Raw genomic sequence first — 25095 nt, 5'->3', positions numbered from 1 at the left:
ATGGCTGCAGTGAGCCATAATCATGCTATTGCACTTCAGCCTGGGCAAGAGTGAGACACGGTCTTAAAAAATATTTAATTAAATAAATAAGATAAAATTATGATAATAGTGGATGGTAAAGGGGTCCACATCCAAGGTTTCAGAACAGAAATAATACTTCTAGAGCAAAAACATTCATAAAGAAGAATTATTTCCATAAGAAGTAATGTGACCCAAAACTTATTCTTTAACCAGCCTCTAAACAGTTAAAGTGCATTATATAAATAAGAATAATATAATAATACCACTAATGTAATCAGATGTTAGCATTTAAATAAGAATGCAAAAAGCTTTGTATAATGCTTCCCTTTAAAATGTTAACATTGCACTTACTGGGATAATTATGTGGACATGCTAAACTGCTGCACCAAAAGTAACCATCTAACATTGTAGCTCTGGGAGTCAGTTAATAGAGGGAAGGGTAGAGCAACAGAGTATTTATAATTTAACTAAAACTCAATCCCAATGAAATCCAATTGTATTTAACATAAATCCAAACTCTTTTACTGTGCTCTTCAAGGCCCTGAATGATATAGTCCCCACCAGATTCTCTAACCCCTGGTTAACTGGTTCTTCCAATATTGTAAGTTTGTTCCTCCTTCAAGGCCCATGAATTTACTGTTGTCTCTTCCTGGAATGTTCTAGCCCAAATCTTTGGGCACTTTCTCATCATTCAGATCTTACGTCAAATGTTACCACCTTACAAAGGCCTTTTCTAAAGTAAAAGTACCCACTAAACTATCAGTTTCCATTTGTTTATTGCTCATCCCTCTGAACTACAGCATAAGCTTCAATTCTCTAGTTCATCATTGTGTCCCCAAAACCTGGCACAGTGACTTACATATGCAGTAAATACTTAAACAATATTCATGGAATGAGTAAATTACACTTATTTTATTGAATCCAAGGCAGTAGTGATTGTAAGGTCCGGTCATCATTTTTGGATTACCAATAAGAAAATTTGTAGCCATTTTCATTATTGATATGGTTTGGCTGTGTCCTTTCCTAAATCTCATCTTGAATTGTAGTTCCCATAATCCCCACATGTCATGGGAGGGATCCAGTGGGAGGTAATTGAATCATGGGGGCAGTTACCTTCATGCTCCTTATCTTGTGATAGAGAGTTCCCATGATATCTGATGGTTTTATAAGGGGCTTTTCCCCCTTTGCTCAGAACTCATTTTCCTTCCTGCCACCATGTGAAGAAGGATGTGTTTGCTTCCCCTTCCACCAGGATTGTTAAGTTCCCTGAGGCCTTCCCAGCCATGCTGAACTGTGAGTGAGTTAAACCTCTTTCCTTTATAAATCACCCAGTCTTGGGTGTGTCCTTATAGCAGTATGAGAATGAACTAATACAACAAATTGGTATCAGGAGTTAGTGGGGCACTGCTATAAGGATACCCAAAAATGTGAAAGCGACTTTGGAACTGGGTAACAGGTAGGGGCTGGAACAGGTTGGAGGACTCAGAAGAAGAAAGGAAAATGTGGGAAGGTTTGGAAATTCCTAGAGATTTGGGGACTTAGAAGACAGGAAGATGTGGGAAAGTTTGGAACTAAAATGCTGATAATAATATGGACAATGAAGTCCAGGCTGAAGTGGTCTCAGTTGGAGATGAGGAACTTGTTGGGAACTGGAATAAAGGTGATTCTTGCTATGCTTTAGCAAAGAGACTGGCAGCATATTGCCCCTGCACTAGAGATCTGTGGAACTTTGAACTTAAGAGAGATGATTTAGGGTATTTAATGGAAGAGGTTTCTAAGTGGCAAAGCATTGAAGAGGTGGCTTGGGTGCTCTTAAAAGCATTTAGTTTTATGCATTCACAAAGACATGGTTTGGATTTGGAACTTATATTTAAAAGGGAAGCAGAGCATAAAAGTTTAGAAAATTTGCAGCCTGATGATGCAGTAGAAAAGCAAAGCCCATTTTCTGGGGAGAAATTCAAGCTGGCTATAGAAACTTGCATAAGTAATAAGGAGACAAATGCTAATCATTCGGATAGTGGGGAAAATGTCTCCAGGGCATGTCAGAGACTTTCATGGCAGCCCCTCCCATCACAGGCCTGGAGGCCAAGGAAGGAAAAACCATTTCCTGAGCCTGGCCCAAGCCCCTCCTGCTCTGTGCAGCCTTGGGATATGTTCACCCTGGGACATGGTGTCCTTAGTCTCAGCTACTTCAACTCCCTCTGTGGGAGGGAGTAAAAGGGGCCAAGGTACAGCTCAGGCTGTTATTTCACAGGGTGCAAGCCCCAAGCCTTGGCAGCTAACACATGATGTTGGGCCTGTGAGTGTGCAGAAGTCAAGGATTGAGGTTTGGGGACCTCCGCCTAGATTTCAGAGGATGTATGGAAATGCCTTGATGTCCAGGCATTAGTTGGCTGTAGGGGTGGAGCCCTCATGGAGAATCTCTGCTAGGGCAGTGCAGAAGGGAAATATGGGGCCCCCACAGAGTCCCCACTGGGACACTGCCTAGTGGAGCTGTGAGAAGAGGGCTGTTGTCCTCCAGACCCCAGAATGGTAGATTCACTGACAGCTTGCACCATATGCCTGGATAAGCTGCAGACAGTTAAAACCAGCTGTGAAAGCAGCTGAGAGTGGGGCTGTACCCTGTAAAACCACAGTGGTGGAGCTGCCCAAGGTTGTGGGAGCCCACCTCTTGCATCAGTGTGACCTGGAAGTGAGACATCAAGTCAGACAAAGGAAATCATTTTGGAACTTTAAGGTTTGATGACTGCTGTAATGGATTTTGGGCTTGCATGGGGACTATTGCTCCTTTGTTTTGGCCAATTTCTTCCATTTGGAAAGGGTATATTTACCCAATGCCTGTACCCCCATTGTATCTAGGAAGTAACTAACTTGCTTTTGATTTTACAGGCTCGTAAGTGGAAGGGTCTTGCCTTGTCTCAGATGAGACTTTGGACTTGGACTTTTGGGTTAATGCTGGAATGAGCTAAGACTTTGGAGGACTGTTGGAAAGGCATGATCTTGTTTTGATACATGAGGATATGAGATTCAGGAGGGGCCATAGGTGGAATGATGTGGTTTGGCTGTGTCCTCACCCAAATCTCATCTTGAATTGTAGTCCCATAATCTCCACATGTCGTGGGAGGAACCCAATGGTAGGTAATTCAATCATGGGGGTGGTTACCCCTGTGCCACTGTTCTCATGATAGTGAGTTCTCACAATATCTGATGGTTTTATTTGTATTTATTTATTTTTTTTGAGACGGAGTTCCGCTCTTGTTGCCCAGGCTGGAGTGCAATGGCACGATCTCAGCTCACTGCAACTTCCACCTTCTGGGTTCAAGCAATTCTGCCTCAGCCTCCCACATAGCTGGGATTACAGGTGTGCACCACCCCGCCCAGCTAATTTTGAATTTTTTTTTTACTAGAGATGAGATTTCACCATGTTGATCAGGCTGGTTTCGAACTCCTGCCCTCAAGTGATCCACCTGCCTTGGCCTCCCAAAATGCTGAGATTACAGGCATGAGCCACTGCTCCCAGCCTATCTCATGGTTTTATAAGGGGCTTTTCCCCTTTTTCTCAGCACTCATTCTCCTTCTTGCCACTATGTGAAGAAGGACGTGTTTGCTTCCCCTTCTGCAATGATTGTAAGTTTCCTGAGGCCTCCCCAGCCTTGCGGAACTGAAAGTCAATTAAATCTCTTTTCTTTATAAATTACCCAGTTTCGGGTATGTCCTTATAGCAGCATGAGAACAGACTAATACAATTATGAAATAAAACTTCCACTACTTAGAATTTTTATATTTATTGAAAGGACTATTTTAAACTTACTAGTTTTTTTTTTTTTTTTTTTTTTTGGAGACAGGGTCTCACTCTGTTGTCCAGACTGGATTGCAGTGGCATGATCTCAGCTCACTACAGCCTCCACCTCCTAGGCTCGAGCAATCCTCCTGCCTCAGCCACCTGAGTAGCTGGGACTACAGGCGTGCACCACCATGCCTGGCTAATTTTTGTATTTTTTTGTAGAAACGGGGTTTTGCCATGCCCAGGCTGGTCTTGAACTCTTGGGCTCAAGTAGTCCTTCTGCCTCAGCCTTCCAAAGTGCTGGGATTACAGGAATGAGCCACCTGTGCCCACCCCAGACATAGATTTAAATTATGTCTCCCTTTTGTGTGTATATGAAGTAAAAAAAAAAAAAGCAAAATAAATTTGTTAAGGTATTCTTCACAAAGTCTAACTCTTCTGAATCTGTTTTCAGTAATACATTTGACCATATTTTAAAAATTCCACTCATCATGAGTCAACATAAAAAAGTCAACAGACTAGAATATATATTTGCAATATATAAAAAATGTATTGGTATCATGAATATATAATACATTAATAAGAAAAAGCCGAAAGGAAAGAAAAGGAAAATGGGGATAAGACTTGAAGGTCCGTATGTTTTTAAAAACCCGTATAGGCTAATACTTGAAATTATACCCAGCCTCATTAGAAATCAGGGGGATGGCCGGGCTCGGTGGCTCAAGCCTGTAATCCCAGCACTTTGGGAGGCCGAGACGGGCGGATCACGAGGTCAGGAGATCGAGACCATCCTGGCTAACACGGTGAAACCCCGTCTCTGCTAAAAATACAAAAAACTAGCCGGGTGAGGTGGCGGGCGCCTGTAGTCCCAGCTACTCCGGAGGCTGAGGCAGGAGAATGGCGTAAACCCGGGAGGCGGAGCTTGCAGCGAGCTGAGATCTGGCCACTGCACTCTAGTCCGGGCGAAAGAGCAAGACTTGGTCTCAAAAAAAAAAAAAAAAAGAAAGAAATCAGGGAGATGATTTTTTTTTTTTTTTTAAAGATTTTTACACTTACAGAAGAGGTAGAAAATTGTACAGAAAGTTGCCATAAACCTTGTACCTGCTTCTCCTATTTTAACCTTATATAACTATAGAATAATTTTCAAAACTAGGAAATCAACTTTGACATGATAATATGACTTGAAATACAAAATTAATTTGGGCTGCACCAGTTATTCCTCCAATGTCCATTTTCTCCTCCAGGATCGAATCTAGGATCTCACACTGCATTTAGTTTTTATGTGTCCTTTGTCTCCCTTCTATGACAGTTCTTTAGTCTTTGTCTTTTACAGCTTTAACACTGAAACAGTCTAGGCATGCCAGATCATGGCTGTAATCCCAGCACTTTGGGAGGCCGAGGCAGGCGGATCACTTGAGGTCAGGAGTTTGAGACCAGCCTGGCCAACATGGTGAAAACCTGTCTCTACTAAAAATATAAAAATTAGCTGGGCGTGGTGGCAGGCACCTGCAATCCCAGCTACTCTGGAGGCTGACGCTTGAGAATCACTTGAACTCAGGAGGTAGAGGTTGCAGTGAGCGGAGATAGTGCCACTGCACCCCAGCCTGGGCAACAGAGTGAGACACTGAAAAAAAAAATTAATATATATATATATATATATATATATATATACACACACACACATATACACACACACACACATTTTGAAACAATATCAGTCAGCTATTTTACAAATGTCCCTCTTTTGAAGACTACAGAGGTTATGTGCCTCTCATTGCATCAATATCGGGGTATATAATGTTGAAGTGTATTATTACTATTATTATTTGAGGTGAGGTCTTGCTTGTTGCTAGAGTACAGTGGCATGATCTCGACTCACTGCAGCCTCCACCTCCTGGGTTCAAGCAATTCTCCCACCTCAGCCTCCCGAGTACCTGGGATTATAGATGCCCACCACCATGCCCGGGTAATTTTTGCATTTTTAGTAGAGACGGGGTTTCACCATGTTGACCAGGCTGGTCTCGAACTCCTGACATCAGGTGATCCAGCCACCTTGACCTCCCAAAGTGCTGGGATTACAGGTGTGAGCTACCTCGCCCAGCCGTTGAAGTGTATTATTAATGATGTTTACCTTAATCAGTTGATGTCTGCCAGGATTCTCCATTGTAAAATCACTACTCTTTGCTTTGTAATTAGTGGGGGCAGGGCAATGCTTTGGTAATGTACTGAATTGAATAGCGTCCCCCCCTAAATTCATTCCCACCCAGAACCTTAGAATGTGACCTTATTTATAAATAGGGCCTTTGTGGATGTAATCAAATTAAGATAAAGTTATACTGGATTAGAGTGGGCCTCAATCCAATGAGTAGTGTCCTCAGAAGAGGGAGTTTTATACACTGACTAGAGACATGCAGGGAGAATGCCATATGAAGACAAGAGATTGAAGTGATATATCTAGAAATCAGGGAACAGGAATTGCCAGCAACCCCAGAAGCTAGGAGAGGGGCATGGAACACATTCTCCCTGAGACTTCTAGCCTCCAGGACTATGAGAGAATAAATTTGTTTTAAGCCACCCAGTTTGGGTTCATTTGTAATGGCAACTCTAGGAACTAACACAAACATATATAAATATCCTGTTTTTGCTTAAATTTTAGCCCACCATCCATTGGTGGATCTTGCTGAATCTTTTTGGTTCACAGATGTCCAGGTTTTCCCATATAGAATTATTTTGAGCCCACCAAGAACACTGATAATGTAGTATTTCCTCAAAGAGTGCTTCATGGTTTCCAGGATTTTATTCCAAGCTGCTAAAAGCCACTGGGGTAGGCAGAATTCCAAGCTGGCCACCAAGATTGCCAATGGCACTGTACATGTCTCGTATCATCCCATCTTAAGCATAGGTGAAACGTGGATATGAGAAGCTATATCACTTATATCTCTTTTATGGCAAAGGGACTACTGCAGATATAATTAAGATCTCTAATCAGTTGGTTTAATCAAGAGGGAGATATTCTGGTTGGACCTGACTTAGATGTATTCTTAAAAGGGAGTCTATTTGCCAGGCGTGGTGGCGCATGCCTGTAATCCCAGCTACTCAGGAGGCTGAGGCAGGAGAATCGCTTGAACCCGGCAGGCAGAGGTTGCAGTGAGCCGAGATCATGCCATTGCACTCCAACCTGGGCAACAGGGGTAAAACTCCGTCTCAAAAAAAAAAAAAAAAAAAAGGGAGTCTAGAGGTGGGAGACAAGAAGTCAGAGATGATTTCCTGTTGGCCTTGAAGACAGTCTTTGAGTTGTATAGCTGTATTCAAATAGATTTTGTCAATAATTATGAGAACATGGGAGAGAGACTGGAGCCTCATATGGGATGCTTGCTTCAGCTGACACCTTGATTTTAGCCTTGTGAGTGCAAGAGAGAAGAACCCATTTGAGCCCTGCATGGACTTCAGACCTACAGAACTGTGATATAATATGTGGATGTTGCTTTAAACTGTTATTTGTGGTAACTGGTTATATAGCAGTAGAAAACTAAGACAGCCAGCCATACTCCAAATTTGTATAGTGGCACGCTCTTGATAAAAACGTGTCAATGGAAAGTACAGAAAATGGCCAAAACCCATGTTATTTTTTCAAATGGTCCTGAGTTTGATTGAGATATTCAGATTGCCTTTGTCTAGTCGTCCCCCATGAGTGCAAACCAATTTTGTATATGCTTACAGTCAACCACATTGGAACCTGTACCTATGTAAGACATATCCCAATATCAAAGATGTTAAAATAAGAAATAGAAATGAATGTAACAATCAGTAACATATCAATTAGTTCCACACATATTTCTACGAGGCTAGATGACACTGAGTGAGGTTGTACCTAATTTAAACTCTGAAGGTTCTGCCTCCTCTTTAGCATTACAGGAGTGACAAAACAAAAAGCATTATCTGCTTTTTCCTATATTAGCAGATAATACCCCTTAATTCACTCTGAAAGTTGCCATGAGATATATCAGTGAAATAACTGCAGAATGTGAAATATGATCTCTTATAGTTAAATGTGTTTAATATAAATGAGGCAGAGGAAAGGGGAATTAAAAATTAGGAAGTAAAATGTTAGCAAAGATTTTTTAAAAATGCATAATTTATTATATATGTATGTATTCCTTAACAATATGTTGTATAATCCAACAAAGAAATATATATCAATGAAAATGACAGCTATAAAACAATAAAATGTATAAATTCTAGAGACATGTTGAGTGAAAAAAAAAATCCTTAGACTACATGAGAGTATGATACAATTCTTTTGAAGTTCAAAAAAAAAAAAAAGAAAACTAAAAAATAAGTCACTTTAGGGATACATATGTATTTTAGGTCTTTCTACATGTGAATAAAACTATTAAAAAGCGAGCAAGGGGGTGGGCAAAGATAGGAAAAGAGCTCAAATAGATAAAATACAAGCACTCGTAATGTTATCATTCTTAAGTTAGGTGATGAGTTATTATGCTTGATAATTTATTTGCATTCCACATTTACCCTTTTATAAGTATCAAATATTACATTTAAATATAAGTCCAAAATTATGTATAAAATGTTGATAAAATTTATATCTGCATGGCTGTTCCTAAAACTATGCTTATTTTATCAAGCAGAGTTCTTGGTTTTAGGCAATTCAGGTTAGTTTTAATAACAACAAAAAAATGATTTTATTAAAAGTAATTCTCAGGTTCTCTAGGACAGCCAACAAACAAGAATTAGAGGTTACAGGCCAGGCGTGGTGGTTCACGCCTGTAATCCCAGCACTTTGGGAGGCCAAGGCGGGCGGATCACCTGAGGTCAGAAGTTCGAGACCAGCCTGGCCAACATGGAGAAACCCCATCTCTACTAAAAATACAAAAATTAGCTGTGCATGGTGGTGGGCACTTGTAATCCCAGCCACTTGGGAGGCTGAGGCAGGAGAATTGCTTGAACCCAGGAGGTGGAGGTTGCAGTGACTTGAGATAGTGCTACTGCACTCCAGCCTGGGTAACAGAGCAAGACTGTCCCCCCCCCCAAAAAAAAAATAGAATTAGAGGTTATCATTAAACCACTTTTGCTGCTCCTCTGTGGAGATGAATGCAGTAGTGTTGTTAGTCACCATTTTCAAAGGAATCTGCATGGTTCCCTGCTTCTTTGTATCACTAACTTTAAAGTTGAAGGCAGATGTTTCTTCCTTAGCTGCAAAGGAGGCTGATAAAACATTTACCTGGTACTTTCAAATTCTTTAGGAGGGAGGAATGCTCTGCCTTATTAGGTGAGGGATTCCCTAAACACAGGATTTAGGATATTGGGCAGCCAAAAGAGAAATGACAGATGTCTGCTACAGCCCATTCTCTTGGCCATTCAATATCAACATACTTCTTCAGCTAATTCTTCCAAAACTATATTCAAAGGGAAAGGACTTGACAATGTTAACAGTCACAGACATGTAACAGTCACAGACACTGTTAGTTGCTTTCTCAATATTCTTTCTTCTTGCTAATACTGATTTTATTTGGGACAGCTATGTACCCTGCTTTCTTTGCAGGTACCAGTGGCCATTTAACTGGTCAGGCAAGTAAGTCAAGGGGGAATCCATTTGGAATTTCTGGGAAAGCTTTGCTTTCCCTCATAAAAGGGGAATATATATAGCTGGCACAGGCCATTTCCATTTTTTCTTCCTTGCCTTCAACATGGGCATGACACTTGGCTAGTCAACAACTTTCTAGCAAACACAAGAAAACAGCATGAGGGATGAAAGCCAATATGGTAAGGAGGCAGATCTGAAAGACAGAACTGCACCTTTTCCTGTATATAGTAAGAGTCACTGATTATACATTATTCCTTTCAGTTGAATGCACACATACTCTCAGCCACGCCATTCTAGAAAATAATAATATCTCATTAGTTAAGACTCCATTTATTGAAGTCATAATACTTTCTAATATATGAGCTGTGGTGTTTCTTTTGCACTGATAAAAACAGATTTTGCTAATTAAGAACCACTTGAACTCCCAGCAGTATTTGGCATTTAGGCATCTCAAGTTAGTTAGTGATTAAAAATGAGCTTAAGACTGTCTGGGTTTGAATCTTGGTTCCAGTTTGGACAAATAACCACCTCCTTGTGCCTGAGTATCTGCAAAATGAGGTACAGTTAAAATGGAGATTATATAATATAGTACCTGACAGACAGTAAAGCACTCAATAGATGGTAGCCATTATTGGCAATACCATATATACTTTGCTTTTATGGCACCAAAGTTTTCTATTTCTCTCCTACCCATTTATTATCTCTATTGAATTCTCAAGTTTAAAGTCCCTCTTCTGTATCCTATACATACTTACATAATGGATTTATCACACTGCATTATAATTATATATATACTTGTCTCCTGTACCAGACTTTTTCATTTTTAAAATCATAAGTATTAATGAAGTGGTTGGCACATAGACTATTTTCTTTTTAATTTTTTAGAGTGCTAACTATTACACAATGGGGCCTAGACTAGACATTTTTAAATTAGTGTCTTCAGGAATTCTTTGGGATGATTAGAATATAAATTCTTGAACTCCATCACCAAATTTCTATTTCAGTGGGTCAGGGAACCACATTTTGAAGAACACTAAAATAGACCTTTAATGTTTGAATCAAATTATGCATAAGGTATTAATATAAGAATCATATATAAGATATGGATATAATACTACACTAATATAAGGTACTATTTGTAGAGTTATACACTGCTGAATATACTGTGCTAATTACAAAGTATGTATGACTCTTGTGAGGACCACTTGACAAGGTTGCTATATATATATAGACGTAAAAAAACACTGCACTTCCTAATTTGACTTATTACTGAATAAAATCAGCTAATCTTCTCAAAATGCAGTTTTTGTTAGAAAATGTAATTTTGAACTAAGATTTTTGCAAACCAGGCAAGTTCTTCATCCACTGAAAGAGAAACTTTAAAATCCACTTAAAATGAAAAGCATTCCTCCCCCACTCAATTTTCTAACTACACATTATCTTCATAGCATTAACACCAGCCAGAATTTATATTATGTAGGGCACTAAAAGCTTCTTAGACTTGTACCTCAGGCTTTTAATTTCTCAGGGGGAAAAGTTAATATATAGATTTATCCTGACACTTGAGATATAAAGAACTTTATAAACAGCTCTAAAGGAACATAAAGCAGATAAAGGGACACCATATTATACCTTAATTTGATTACTTCATCATTTTCGCTGAAATCTGGCCATGGTAAGTTTGGCCATAGCTGCCAAATGGCATAGAGTACCTGCCTCTTGAATGGATTTATGGGTCACTTAAGGTATACTTCAAGGCAGATGGCTGGGCTAACAGTTTCCTTACTTACTCTTGGGAAATGAAATAAAAAATGCTCACACTTGGAGGTGTTTTTTTGTCAAATTCTATGCAGGATATCGAACAGAAATTTGAAAAATTCTTAAATGACATATACCTATTCATTAACACCCACTGCTCTAGATGACATCCATTAGTTATTACTGGGATCAGATGCTTTTAGGACATCTTTGAAAGATTTTGTTTTAACTGTAGTTCTTTATAGCATTACAAAAGAAATATATCACATAAAGCACTAACAACTCTTTTTAATACTGTGTCTCTCCCATGCAGTATGGTGCTTAATGTTACTGGAAACTATTGACAGGTTTAGCATTATTTCAATTAATTCTGGGCAAATCTAAATAGAATAGTATAACACGAAGAATTTATAAATTTGAAATGTGAGTAAACTGAGATGGGAATGAGTTGATGAGTGAACCCAGCTGACCACTGAGCATTTGAATCTCAATGTTGCCTACACAGCATTATGAGTGTAATAATTTTCATTAGGTAACAAAACTGCTTCCTCACCTTTTTATATAGCTTAAAAAAAACAGAAAAAAGACAAAAAAAACCAAAAAAAACCAAAAAACACAACTGCTTCTATGTAAAAAAAAAAAAAAAAAAAAAAAAGCAAGCCAACTACCTATTAGTGCTAGGACTGAAAGACATCCAATCCAAGTAAGTGATGGTTCTTGATTATAAAATGGAAATTGTATAAAAATTAAAATAGAATATAGAACTAATACGATAACATTGAAAAACTGACTACTTATATTTGGTTTTTTGATTTTTTGTGTTTTTTTGGCTGATTATATTTAATAAAAGCTACTTTTAGTATTTGAACTAAGTGCACGTGTGCATGCGCATACACAGGACAAGCTCCTCAGCTTTGAACAGTATGAACTTTGAACAATACGACAACTATAGTATCACTGGGGAAAAAAATAGCTGACTTATTTCCAAGTACGTTTCCTGGGACTAGCAGTAGGTTCTCTCAAATTAAAAGTAAAGGCACCAGGCTATAAAGTGCCAATTCTTAGCACCAGAGAGACTTAAAACTTCACAGGTGAATGACATTACAAATCAGAGAATCTGCTGACCTAGTTCTGTGGAATTGTATTATTTTGTCAAATGGAAAAAAAAAAAATCAGGGTTTATGCCAAATAGATTTAAAAAGTTAAATCTTTCCTAAAATTTCCTAGAAGTGTATTTTACAATGCTATATAAAATAAAATTGCTGGCTTATAAAAAAATGCTCAAAGTTTCAAAGATGTGAAAAATAACAATGAACTGAAACATAGTTTATATAAATCAAAGTCCCAGAAATGAAAATTAAAAGTAGTCTCTTTGAGAAAGGAATGGTGAAATTCAGCATGTATTCATATTAACACATCTGAGAACCGTGGACAGCCATTATTGACTGGAATTCTAAATTGCCACCTGATACCTTTAATTAAGATTAAATCAAATCTGAGGCAAGACACTTAATGGACAGTACTTGAATGGGAAGATAGTAACTTCCTTCCTTGATAGACAATCTCCAGCCATCATTCAGAGTTCAGTTATTTGATGGCTTGGGAAGCAGTGTCCATTGAGTTTTCCTTTCTGGCTTGAAGAGACTCACTGCTAATGGACAATAATTCTCGAAGTTCCTTATTTTCAAGCTGGAAAAAAAAAAGGCATGTTTATTTCTGGTATATTTACTGTCAAGCTGCATTACAACAACACATTATTTTGAGCCAGGAGCAGAAAACATTATTTTTAATTTAAAAAATTTTAAGGAAACAAAAAACCCACTAGTTGAGAATTTCCTTAAATACTACTTATTTATTCATTTAACAAACATTTACATGTAGGATGTAGGCAATGATACTCTTTTGTAGTAGTAATTTACTGAGTAATTTCTATATACCAAGTGTTACAATTACAAAGGAGAAACAAAAAACAGGGTCCCTCTCCATTTGAGGAATTCACTATGTTTTATTCTTCATGGTTCCCACAGTTTTACTATTATTTCTTTTATTTAAAAAATTCCTAATAATCGTTTCACTCTGATTAATCTCCTCTCCTGGATATCTTATAGTTCCAGAGAAATGGAAGGAAAGGGGGAAAGAAATTACTTATTGAGCATGTAGCTGGGTACTACTTGGGTGCCCTGTATATGCTATCTCACAATAATCTGTAGGGTAGGTATCATTGCCTACATCCATATATTTCATGAGGATGCTCTGGCTCACAAAATTCCTAAAAGTTGTCCAAATTCAGACAACTTGGATGTGGTATTACTGGGGTCTGAATCTAGTGGTCATGTTTTTTCTACTTGAAGTATTAAGGTAGAATTTGTCCCACATTTCCTTAGGGCTGTTTCCATAAGTGAGGTAAATCGAGGATAAATAGAAGGTCATGCTATCATTTCACTAGCTCCTAATTCCTCCTTGGGACCTGTCACTACCTTTGATTTCTAGAGAGAGTAGCTTCCGCTCTTCATCCTTATTCTCTGCAGAAAATTCTGGTAAACCAAAGCATTTTTAGCTTCACCAAGATGTGCGGAAGTCCCAGCTAGAGTAACTAAGAGATTAGAGCCTGTGGTCGATGAATCTTCAGTATTTGTATCTGTCTCCTAGCATTTACATACTATTTAATATCATATGATACTAGGATTATCCCTTCCACTAGACTCTGGGCAGGTACCTGTGTTTTTCTCTCTGGTATTTCTCAAAGGCCCCAGGACAGTACCTTGTAATAAGCAGCACACAAACCATTTACTGAAATGCTTCATTTTTTTTTTTTAAATTTTTCAGACAGGATCTCATTCTGTCGCTCAGGTTGGAGTGCAGTGGCATGCATGATCATGGCTCACTGCAGTCTTGACTTCCTGGGTTCAGGTGATCCTCCCACCTCAGCCCCTGAGTACCTGGGATTATAGGTGCACACCACCACACCCGGCTAATTTTCTGTATGTTTTTTGTAAAGACAGGGTCCCCGCCATATCGCCCAGGCTGCTCTTGAACTCTTGGGCTCAAGCAATTCACTCACCTCAGCCTCCGAAAGTTGAAATCCTTAACAATTTTATGAGCACACTAATGCCCCAAACCCTTTTTTGTGCTCCCTTAAAATAGGAATATTAAAATATTCCTATTTTAATCAAAATATGACCTAACATAGCTTTTAAGAAATCAAGACTACAAGGCTTATACAAGCAGTTCTTTGGCTTTGTAACCCAAATGCAACCAGTTTTAACACTTTTATCTATTTCTTTTGGTATTTAATTCTGTAATTCTAAATAATATGCTTATACTGCTATTTCCTGATCATTAATTTTAGACATTATCTACTTCACTTATTATGGCAGATGAAGGATTTTATCTCACATATAACTTCTCCCCTCTACTCCCTCTACCTTCCCATTATAATATCTCAAGTTATTGCCAATACATAGTTGGTATTTCCACTGATTGCTGTTTACTATATTTCCTTTCTTCAAAAGGATATCAAAGAGTATGAAGGAGGAGTTTTAATTTTAAATCATGAGCACACAGAAAACATTAATATATTACAGTGATGGGATAGTGATGGCATATCTTCCAGACTCCGAAAACTCTGAAATACTGTGAACCTAAAATAGCTACAATCTTACCTCTAATTGGGCTAATTTTTCCTGAATCTTACAAAACTGGTCATCATCCACCTGAACTGCTCTCCTCATCACTTCTCCCATTTCGCAGATTCTGTCAATCTGACTCTCAATTTCCTGTGAAGATATTAAGGAAACAAAGGTGGAAAAGTCACCTGTTCTCTATATATAAAGAACATAAAAGTGTGTGCATTATGATTTTTAAAAGTTCATTTAATCTATGATACAGAAGTTACAATGGAGTTTCACTATAATTTTAGTCCTTAGACATAAAGCCATAGTAAAGTGATCTTGTGGTATTCACAGATAATTTTTTTTTTTCCAAAAAATCAATTGTGCAAGACAGTGTGGCGATTCCTCAAGGATCCACAACTAGAAATACCATTTCACCCAGCCATCCCACTACTGGATATATACCCAAAGGATTATAAATCATGCTACTATAAAGACACATGCACACATATGTTTATTGCGGCACTATTCACAATAGCAATGACTTGGAACCAACCCAAATATCCATCAATGATAGACTAGATTAAGAAAATGTGGCACATATACACCATGGAATACTATGCAGCCATAAAAAATGATGAGTTCATGTCCTTTGTAGGGACATGGATGAAGCTGGAAACCATCATTCTGAGAAAACTATCGCAAGGACAGAAAACCAAACACCACATATTCTCACTCATAGGTGGGAAATGAACAATGAGAACACTTGGACACAGGGTGGGGAACATCACACACTGGGGCCTGTCGTAGGGTGGGGAGAGTGGGGAGGGATAGCATTAGGAGGAATATCTAATGTAAATGACGAGTTAATGGGTGCAGCACACCATCATGGCACATGTATACATATGTAACAAACCTGCACGTTTTGCACATGTACCCTAGAACTTAAATAAAAAAAAGAAGGCCTCCTTAAGGGGATCCTCATTCCAGTTGTATATGTTCTATTGATACCATTACTAAGGGATACAGTTTTTATTTTTTTATTTTTTATTTTTTGAGACGGAGTCTTGCTCTGTGCCCCAGGCTGGAGTGCAGTGGCGCGATCTCGGCTCACTGCAAGCTCCGCCTCCCGGGTTCACGCCATTCTCCTGCCTCAGCCTCCCGAGTAGCTGGGACTACAGGCGCCCGCCACCTCGCCCGGCTAATTTTCTTGTATTTTTAGCAGAGACGGGGTTTCACCGTGTTAGCCAGGATGGTCTCGATCTCCTGACCTCGTGATCCGCCCGTCTCGGCCTCCCAAAGTGCTGGGATTACAGGCTTGAGCCACCGCGCCTGGCCAGGGATACAGTTTTTAAACAAATATATAATGTTTCTTATATTTAAAACCAAGAAGTGAAGAGTAGAATGCATTTTCTGTTTTCACTCTTTGCCCAGACATCAAGTTGATAATCCTATGGTTATCAGTGATATGCATCAGCTCATAAGTAACCCTTCAGTATGTGAACATGGGGAATTTTTAAATACTGGGCTCTTCGATATGGATTTGTGTTACAGTCATGTTATCTTCTCACACCTTCCAAGATTTCAAAGGATCTGATGGCTGTAATTGCAGAGAATAAATGAGTAATCTTTAGTCTATTTCAGAAATAGAAGGCCAGATGATTCCCTTTCCATAAAGGATTAAGTTTTCATCCAATGCCAACTCTGATAAGGCCTTAGTCATTTCTGTGGGTGAAATCTGATCTGATGCAAGCAATGTTATTTTCATTTCTGAAAATTATCTATGTCCAGTGCATCAATCACCCAATAGGTCCACCCTCCAATAAAAATATTTGAAACGGAAAAAAAAATCAGTTGTAGTTTAACTACCCATTGGATGTTGGATACTACCTCTAAGTGGCTGTTTAACTTAAATTTGAATACTTTCACTGGCAGGAAGCTTACTACATTCCAAGGTGCCTTATTCTATCTTTGGACATATCACTTAGAAAGTTTATCTATCTGAGTAAACTGTCTCTTTCAAAGTTCAGGTTTTTTCCTCCATATGAGAATAAATAAAATCTATTTTTCTCTTCCAGTTGAAAGCCATTCAAATATTTAAAATATCTGTTTCCTAAAACTTTTAAGTCAGTAAAATGCATTCAATGTAATTTAAGATGAAGCTTATATTTCACTACATCTCACAGAAGTAGTAGGCTCCAACTTATACATCTAGAATTAAATGACACAGTACACACGAATGTACAATGACAACCATGAAGCACCTACAAACATAAGAACAATTACCGAGTCTCCCAAATTAGATAATAAGCAATCAAAGCATAGAAACTATGCCATGTTTGTTTTTTTTAAAAACCATACTTCTATCCCCTAATAACATAGTATGATGCTATGTGGTTCAGTTTATAAAAGGTTTATTGACTGCTTGCTATATGTCAGGTACTATGTTAGGAATAAAATGTGAATTCAAGTGCCTCACAACCAAGGAGCTTAAGTGAAATGTATAATAACCAACCAAGTATTTACTGGGCACCTTCAACACTAACTGACATTACGTTTGGTGTGAGGGCTAAGAATTAATGAACATTTTCAAAAGAGATCTTGGTGAGGGAGGGGGAACGTTAGTCCCATTCAAATAAAAGGACCTGAGCAACCACTATCCTTCTTTCTATTCATATCTTTACAAAGCCATGGCAAAATAAACAACAAATATGATAAACATGAAAGGAAAACAAGCTTACTTTTCTTCAAAAACAAGCACACATGGCCAGTCACAGTGGCTCATGCCTATAATCCCAGCACTTTGGAAGGCTAACGTGGGTTGATCGCTTGAGCCCAGGAGTTTCAGACCAGCCTGGGCAACATGGCGAAACCTCATCTCTACAAAAAAAAAAAAAAATAATAATAATAATAATAAAAAACCCCACAAAAATTAACAGGGCATGGTGGTGTGCACCTGTAGTCCCAGCTGCTCAGGAGGCAGAGGTGAGAGGATGGCTTGACCCCAGAAGGCAGAGGTTGCAGTGAGCTGAGATCGTGCCATTACACCACAGCCTGGTCGACAGAGCCAGACCCTGTCTCAAAAAGCAAAAAAACAAGCACACAATCTAAAACAATCTCAAGATTTCAATTTGGTTCATTTCAAATTTATTCGAAGTTTCTTACTGCAGAGTGAGACTGGTGAGCTTTCAGGACTGGTTCGGCATCCACAGCTTTTTTAGCAACCATTAACTGTAACATCTGTTTCCGGTACTTGCTCATGATGAGCTCCAAAGCATCCTGGTGTTCCTCCAAGGAAATCCACAGCTCTGTCAAAAAATAAAATAACTTGGCAGTGATGTCTGAGAGACAGTTCCCAAATCCAAAGTCTTAACAGTTAGAATTTTGCAATACTATAGAGATAATATGAATCCAAGGTTGTAAATCAATGTTTCAGTCTACAAAACTGAGCAGTTAAAGTCTATGTTAAAGGTAACTTTCTAGGCAGAGAAGCAAAATCTTGCAGTAACAACAACGGATATGTCATCAGAAGACATGGATTTGAGTTCAGTTCTGTAACTTGCTTGGTTAATACTCATAAGTAAATCATTTAGCTTCTCTGAGCCTATTTCTTAACAGCATTGTGATAGATAAAAATGAAGATATGAGAATACAGTAGAATGATATATGTGAAACCCCTCTGGTAAACAACTATTAATACTACAGTCATTAATAATGTACTAATCAAGCCTAAGAATATATACCCTTAGAGTAAAATTCTGCTGCTTCACCTTGCACAAACAAGAACATAAACAAAACCTTAAATCTTACCTTCAGTGTTTATATTAATATTTAAACATTAAATTTTAAGTCCATGAGGATATGAACTCTTTTGTTACACATCTGGAGATGCTTAAAAATAAACCATGCAATAATTCTAACTCTACATAGCCCCTCTTTGGTAAGCTGCTACAAAATCAGTCAGATGACCTTGAAATGGGTAATCTAACAAACTTTACTGTTACTGAGCCAGCACAGGAGGACTCTCCTACGAAAAGTACTGACCTGGAAATAGATGCACACCCTTGTGAATGTTTAGGGCAATTTTGCAGTAACTTTAAACTATTACCAGATATGAAAAGGCCTGACTAACCTCTGTTTTCCTGTTGCAAGTCTCTAATCTGTGTGTTCTCTTGAGACAGCAGAATGTGAGGTTTGTATTTGGACATGTCCTTCATATCGGATGCATCCTCTTGATACTGGACAAATAGAGACAGTCTAAGCATGCCTTAAAGAGAACAGCGGCAGATGCAACTCAAGTGGCAGAAGTCAGGGCTCTAGGGCAGGATTCTCAGCTCCGACCCAGGAAAAAGGTCTCACCGCCGCCCTCTGAGACCGGGAATAAATTTCAGGCCGAGTTCCCACTTTACCTCGCTCTCCACCCTTCAGTGCCCAGAATCCGAGAGCACTGGACTCCTACCCTCTGCCTGACCTGGTCCGGAAGCGCTGTCCCCGCCTCCCGCATAGCGGCTACCCGCCGGTGCAGCGCTGCCGACTGATCCACCAGCGACTCGGCAGCCGCATCGTGCTCCCGCAGCCTCTCCAGAAGCGTCTTGGCGTCTGTCAGGATCTTCTCGATGGTGCAGCTCATAGCAGCAGCACAACCCCAGCCCCTGCCGGGCTCAGCTACGCGACTCGCTCAGATCTTCTGGGAGTCTGTCTCAGCATTACTGGCGTCACTTCCGGGCACGTTTAAAAGGTGTCTTGGCAGACGCAAGAGGCGCCTGCGCAGTGGCACCCTATTTTGCGGGTTCACCCGCTTTTACCTGTGGCTTCCTTGCAGTCCTGCCTGACGCGGAGCCCCAGACCTGCCCTTACCACGCTCTTGGTTTCCAGTTGCCACAGCCTGGTGGTCAGGCCATGATGAGCTGGGCAGAAGGAAGGTCTCCTTTCCCCACTGGTTTTCATTGATGTGGATTGTTATTCAGTCACAGTTATTTTCTTTTTATTTTCATTTAATTTTTATTTATTTTTTTTCGTTTTTGAGACGGTATCTTGGTATCTTGCTCTTGTCGCCCAGACTGCAGTGCAGTGGCGCGATCTTGGCTCACTGCAACCTATGGCTCCCGGGTTCAAGCGATTCTCCTGCCTCAGCCTCCCGAGTAGCTGGGATTACAGGCATGCACCACCATGCCGGCTAATTTTTCTATTTTTAGTAGAAACGGGGTTTCACATGTTGGCCAGGCTGGTTTTGAACTCCTGACCTCAAGTGATCTGCCTGCCTCGGCCTCCCAAAGTGTTGGTGTGAACCACTGCGCCTGGCCTACTTTCATTTAAGTTTTAAAAAATTGTGGCAAAATGCACATAAAATTTAATATCTCAGCCATTTTTAAGTGTACAGTTCAGTAGTATATTCATATGGTTATACAGCCACCATCAGCATCCATTTCTAGAACTCCTTCGTCTTGCAGTACTGAAGTTCTGCACTCTTTAAACAATAACTCCTCATTCTTCCTTATCCCCAGCCCCTGGCAACCACCATTCTACTTTGTCTCTACAAATCTGACTATTCTGGGTACCTGACGTGAGTGAAATCATACAGCATTTATATTCATATAACTGCCTTGTTTCACTTAGCGTAATGTCCACGAGTTTCATCCACACAGTAGCATATGTTAGAATGTTCTTCCTTTTTAAGGCTGAATAATATGTATATGCCACGTTTTGTTTATCCATTCATCCGCTGGACAGTTGGGTTGCTTCCGCCTTTTGCTATTGTAAATAATGCTGCTATTACAACTGGCTCACGTCTGGCTGTTTGTTGCCTAGAGGCCAAAATCATGAGAAGTGACTGATGATGAAAGGAAAGCAGTTTTACTAATCAAACGCTCGCAGATGGGGAATGGCTACACTCATGCCTTCAAAACAGCATTCCGCTTTTTTTTTTTTTTTTTTTTGTCAACGTATCCCAGAGACAGTATCAGTGTCCAAACTTTAATTTTGTCCCATATCAATGCCAGGGTGGTGTGCTACCTGCCCTGAGTCCATCATGTCACTCCTGCGGCCAACCGACTTAGAGTCAAAAGAGTTACAGCCAATTAAACATTCTAGGCCAGATGGGGAAGGAGGTGGGCAGGCACTCATTAACCTTAAAACTCCTCTTAAGCAATGTTAAGAGCCAAAAACCAAAAACCAAAAGGCAAGGTTACAAAATTGACTTATCTATAAATTCTATGCATTGAGCTGCTGTAATCTTGGCTTGCTGCAATTAGCTATATGAAATGCAAGCATTTTGTTCAGCTGTTTTGGCATCTGTGTGTCATCCTTGATTTGTAGGGTCTGAACTGATTTTAGCCCTCAATACTGGCCCTTACAACATTATGTTATAGTCTCTAGGCCTGAGGGGATTGAAGAGTTTCAACTATTGTAGGTAAAACAAAACAGAAAGAATTAACAACTTTTCAAACACAAAGGTCATAAACCCTGCCTAGTTTTGAGAGTAACAGGAAAGAAAGTTCATACGGAGCTAAACACTTAAATTATTTACTATCAAGGCACAGAATACATTACATTAGTTCAGATAGAGGCAAAATTGTTAAGTGAATCTTAATATTTTTGAACACAAGACTGTCCCTGTGTCTCATGAAAGCAGTTTACTTTGTCGCCTTTGCCTGAGTCTAAAGATGAGGCTTTGGTTAACTGCAGTTTAGTGTCAGATACTGGCAGGAGTTGGTGCCTTCTTTGGATGAGATATGTGTAAAGCCCTGTAACTTGAAAGCACAAGGATTAGTTAATATCACCTGATAAGGACCTTTTCAAGGAGCTGGAGGTGTGATACTGGAGTCTATGACCTGACTGAAAGCTGTAAAAAGATTTTACAACCTTGCAGTGAGTAACTTTTATAGCTTTGATAAACCCTAGCAATAAGTCAGAGACTTAATTTATGATTTTGATTTTGAGGACATCTGTCAAAGATTTCAAAAGTCTCAAAACATTTGATCAAAACAGGATAATATTCATTGTAAAAATAATGTATTTATTTTTATTAATAAATTTGGTTAAATGGTTACTCATTTAACCAAACTGATAATTAAAGACTTTAAAGGCAATTCAGAAGGTTACCTGCACATAAAAACCCGAACCCTTTTAACTCTCAGTTTTTCTAGGCAATTAAAAACCAGTTAAAGAGAGCATGGGAATTATCTTGATAAAACATAAAAATCTTGTTTCTTAAGCAAGTTACTACACAGGCAAAAAACCCCTTCTGCTGTGTGACTGCTTCTCCTTATGGGAAGACCATGCAGATAACCTGAAAGTCAGACTTGAAAAAAGTGCTTGAATTTAATCAGACACAAGAGCGTATTCACGATTATGAGTACAGCAAGGGAATACACCACTCTGAGCAATTGTGTCAGAAGTTTTCTGATTACAATGAAAATCACACTTATCAAGAAAAGCCAAGAGTACAGAATCAAGTTATATTGGAGGAAAACAATGCTTTTATAGAATTCTAAGATAAAACATTTCAGCATCAGGCCCCAACAGTTGGAATCAGAGGAAAAAATTAGAGGAGCTGATGGAAAAAGTTGAAGAGTCCTTTTCAAAGGGAGGAAAAAGCTGAAAACAGCAGGCACAACAAAAGTTGAACGTCTAAGATATGAATCTGAGAAGTTTTGAAAAGAAATAGGTGATAGAATTAAAAAGCAAAAGTTCCTTTAATTTCATTAAGAGTAAACCAATACCTTAGGAAAACCTTATTTAAACCTAGGGAATCATTCATTATTTTTACTTTTATTTTACTTTAAGTTCTGGGATACATGTGCAGAACATGTAGGTTTGTTACATAGGTATACATGTGCCATGGTGGTTTGCTGCACCTATGAACCCATCATCTAGGTTTTAAGCCCCACATGCATTGGGTATTTGTCCTAATGCTGTCCCTCCCCCTGCCCACCACCTGCCGACAGGCCCCAGTGTGAGATGTTCCCCTCCCTGTGTCCATGCATTCTTATTGTTCAACTCCCACTTATGAGTGAGAACATTTGGTGTTGGGTTTTCTGTTCTTGTGTTAGTTTGCTGAGGATGATGGTTTCTAGCTTCATCCATGTCCCTGCAAAGGACATGAACTCATTCTTCTTTTTTTTTTTTTTTGGAGACAAGAGTTTCACTCTTGTTGCCCAGGCTGGAGTGCAATGGCGCAATCTCAGCTTACTGCAACCTCTGCCTCCTAGGTTCAAGCGATTCTCCTGCCTCAGCCTCCCAGGTAGTTAGGATTACAGGCATTTGTATTTTTAATAGAGACAGGGTTTCTCCATGTTGGTCAGACTGGTCTCAAACTCCCAACCTCAGGTGATCTGGCTGCCTCAGCCTCCCAAAGTCCTGGGGATCATAGGCATGAGCCACTTTGTCCAGGTGAAGTCATTCTTTTTTATGGCTCCATAGTATTCCATGGTGTATATGTGCCACATTTTCTTTATCCAGTCTGTCACTGATGGGCATGTGGGTTGGTTCCAAATATTTGCTATTGTAAATAGTGCTGCAATAAACATACATGTGCATGTGTCTTTATAGTAGAATGATTTATAATCCTTTGGGTATATACCCAGTAATGGGATTGCTGGGTCAAATGCAATTTCTGGTTCTAGATCCTTGAGGAATCACCACACTGTCTTACACAATGGCTGAACTAATTTACACTCCCACCAACAGTGTAAAAGCGTTCCTATTTCTTCACATCCTTGCCAGCATCTGTTGTTTCCTGACTTTTTAATGATTGCCATTCTAACTGGCATGAGATGGTATCTCCTTGTGGTTTTGATTTGCATTTTTCTAATGACCAGTGGTGATGAGGCTTTTTTTTTTTTTTTAATGTTTGTTGGCCCCATAAATGTCTTCTTTTCTTTTCTTTTTCTTTTTTTTTTTTTTTTTTGAGTTGGAGTCTCGCACTGTCCCCCAGGTTGGAGAGCAGTGGTGAGATCTCGGCTCACTGCAAGCTCTGCCTCCTGGGTTCACACCATTCTCCTCCCTCAGCCTCCAGAGTAGCTGGGACTACAGGCGCCCACCACCATGCCCGGCTAATTTTTTTTTTTTTTTTTTTTTGTATTTTTAGTAGAGACCGGGTTTCACGGTGTTAGCCAGGATGGTCTCGATCTCCTGACCTCATGATCTGCCCACCTCAGCCTCCCAAAGTGCTGGGATTACAGGCGTGAGCCACTGCACCAGGTATAAATGTCTTCTTTTGAGAAGTGTCTGTTCATATCCTTTGCCCACTTTTTGATGGGGTTTTTTCTTTTTCTTTTTTCCTTGTAAATTTGTTTAAGTTCCTTTTAGATTCTGGAGATTAGCCCTTTGTCAGCTGGATATATTGCAAAAATTTTCTCCTATTCTGTAGGTTGCCTGTTCACTCTGATAGTGTCTTTTGCTGAGCAGAAGCTCTTTAATTTAATTAGATCCCATTTGCCAATTTTGACTTTGGTTGAAATTGCTTTTGGTGTTTTAGTCATGAAGTCATCGCCCATGCCTATGTCCTGAATGATATTGCCTAGGTTTTCTTCTAGGGTTTTTATGGTTTTGGGTGTTATGTTTCAGTCTTTAACCTATCTTGAGTTAATTTTTGTTTAAGGCATGAGGAAGGGGCCCAGTTTCTGTTTTCTGCATATGGTTAGCCAGTTTTCCCAACACCATTTATTAAATAGGGAATCCTTTCCCCATTGCTTGTTTTTGTCAGGTTTGCCAAAGATCAGATGGTTGTAGTTGTGTGGTGTTATTTCTGAGGCCTCTGTTCTGTTCCATTGGTCTATATATCTGTGTTGGTATCGGTACCATGCTGTTTTGGTTACTGTAGCCTTGTAGTATAGTTTGAGGTCAGGTAGCGTGATGCCTCCAGCTTTGTTCTTTTGCTTAGGATTGTCTTGGCTATATGGGCTCGTTTTTGGTTCCATATGAAATCTAAAGTAGTTTTTTCTAGTTCTGTGAAGAAAGTCAATGGTAGCTTGATGGGAATAGCATTGAATCTATAAATTACTTTGGAGAGGATGGCCATTTTCATGATACTGATTCTTCCTATCCATAAGCATGGAATTTTTTTTTTCCATTTGTTTGTGTCCTCCCTTATTTCCTTGAGCATTGGTTTATAGTTCTCCTTGAAGAGGTCCTTCACATCCCTTGTAAGTTGTATTCCTAGGTATTTTATTCTCTTTGTAGCAATTGTGAATGGGAGTTCACTCATGATTTGGGTCTCTGCTTGTCTATTTTTGGTGTATAGGAATGCTTATGACTTTTGCACATTAATTTTGTATCCTGAGACTTTGCTGAAGTTGTTTATAAGCTTAAGGAGTTTT

At 39.3% G+C, this 25095-nt stretch overlaps 1 protein-coding gene across 2 annotated transcripts; it reads right to left on the bottom strand.

Annotated features, from left to right (window-relative positions):
- Nucleotides 1-11799: 11799 nt before the first annotated feature.
- SIKE1 (suppressor of IKBKE 1) lies at nucleotides 11800-19487 on the bottom strand. 2 transcript variants are annotated; one of them, NM_001261494.1, is given in 5 exon segments: nucleotides 11800-12854; nucleotides 14828-14941; nucleotides 17942-18084; nucleotides 18909-19014; nucleotides 19248-19467. In NM_001261494.1, coding segments are annotated over 5 exon segments (624 nt in total). In that variant the 5' UTR covers nucleotides 19407-19467; the 3' UTR covers nucleotides 11800-12752.
- Nucleotides 19488-25095: the final 5608 nt, after the last annotated feature.

This window comes from Macaca mulatta, chromosome 1 (genome assembly GCF_049350105.2).
Source record: "Macaca mulatta isolate MMU2019108-1 chromosome 1, T2T-MMU8v2.0, whole genome shotgun sequence".
Lineage (NCBI taxonomy): Eukaryota > Metazoa > Chordata > Mammalia > Primates > Cercopithecidae > Macaca > Macaca mulatta.
Note: the sequence above shows the minus strand (reverse complement) of the source record. Positions and strands in the feature narration are given on the sequence as shown.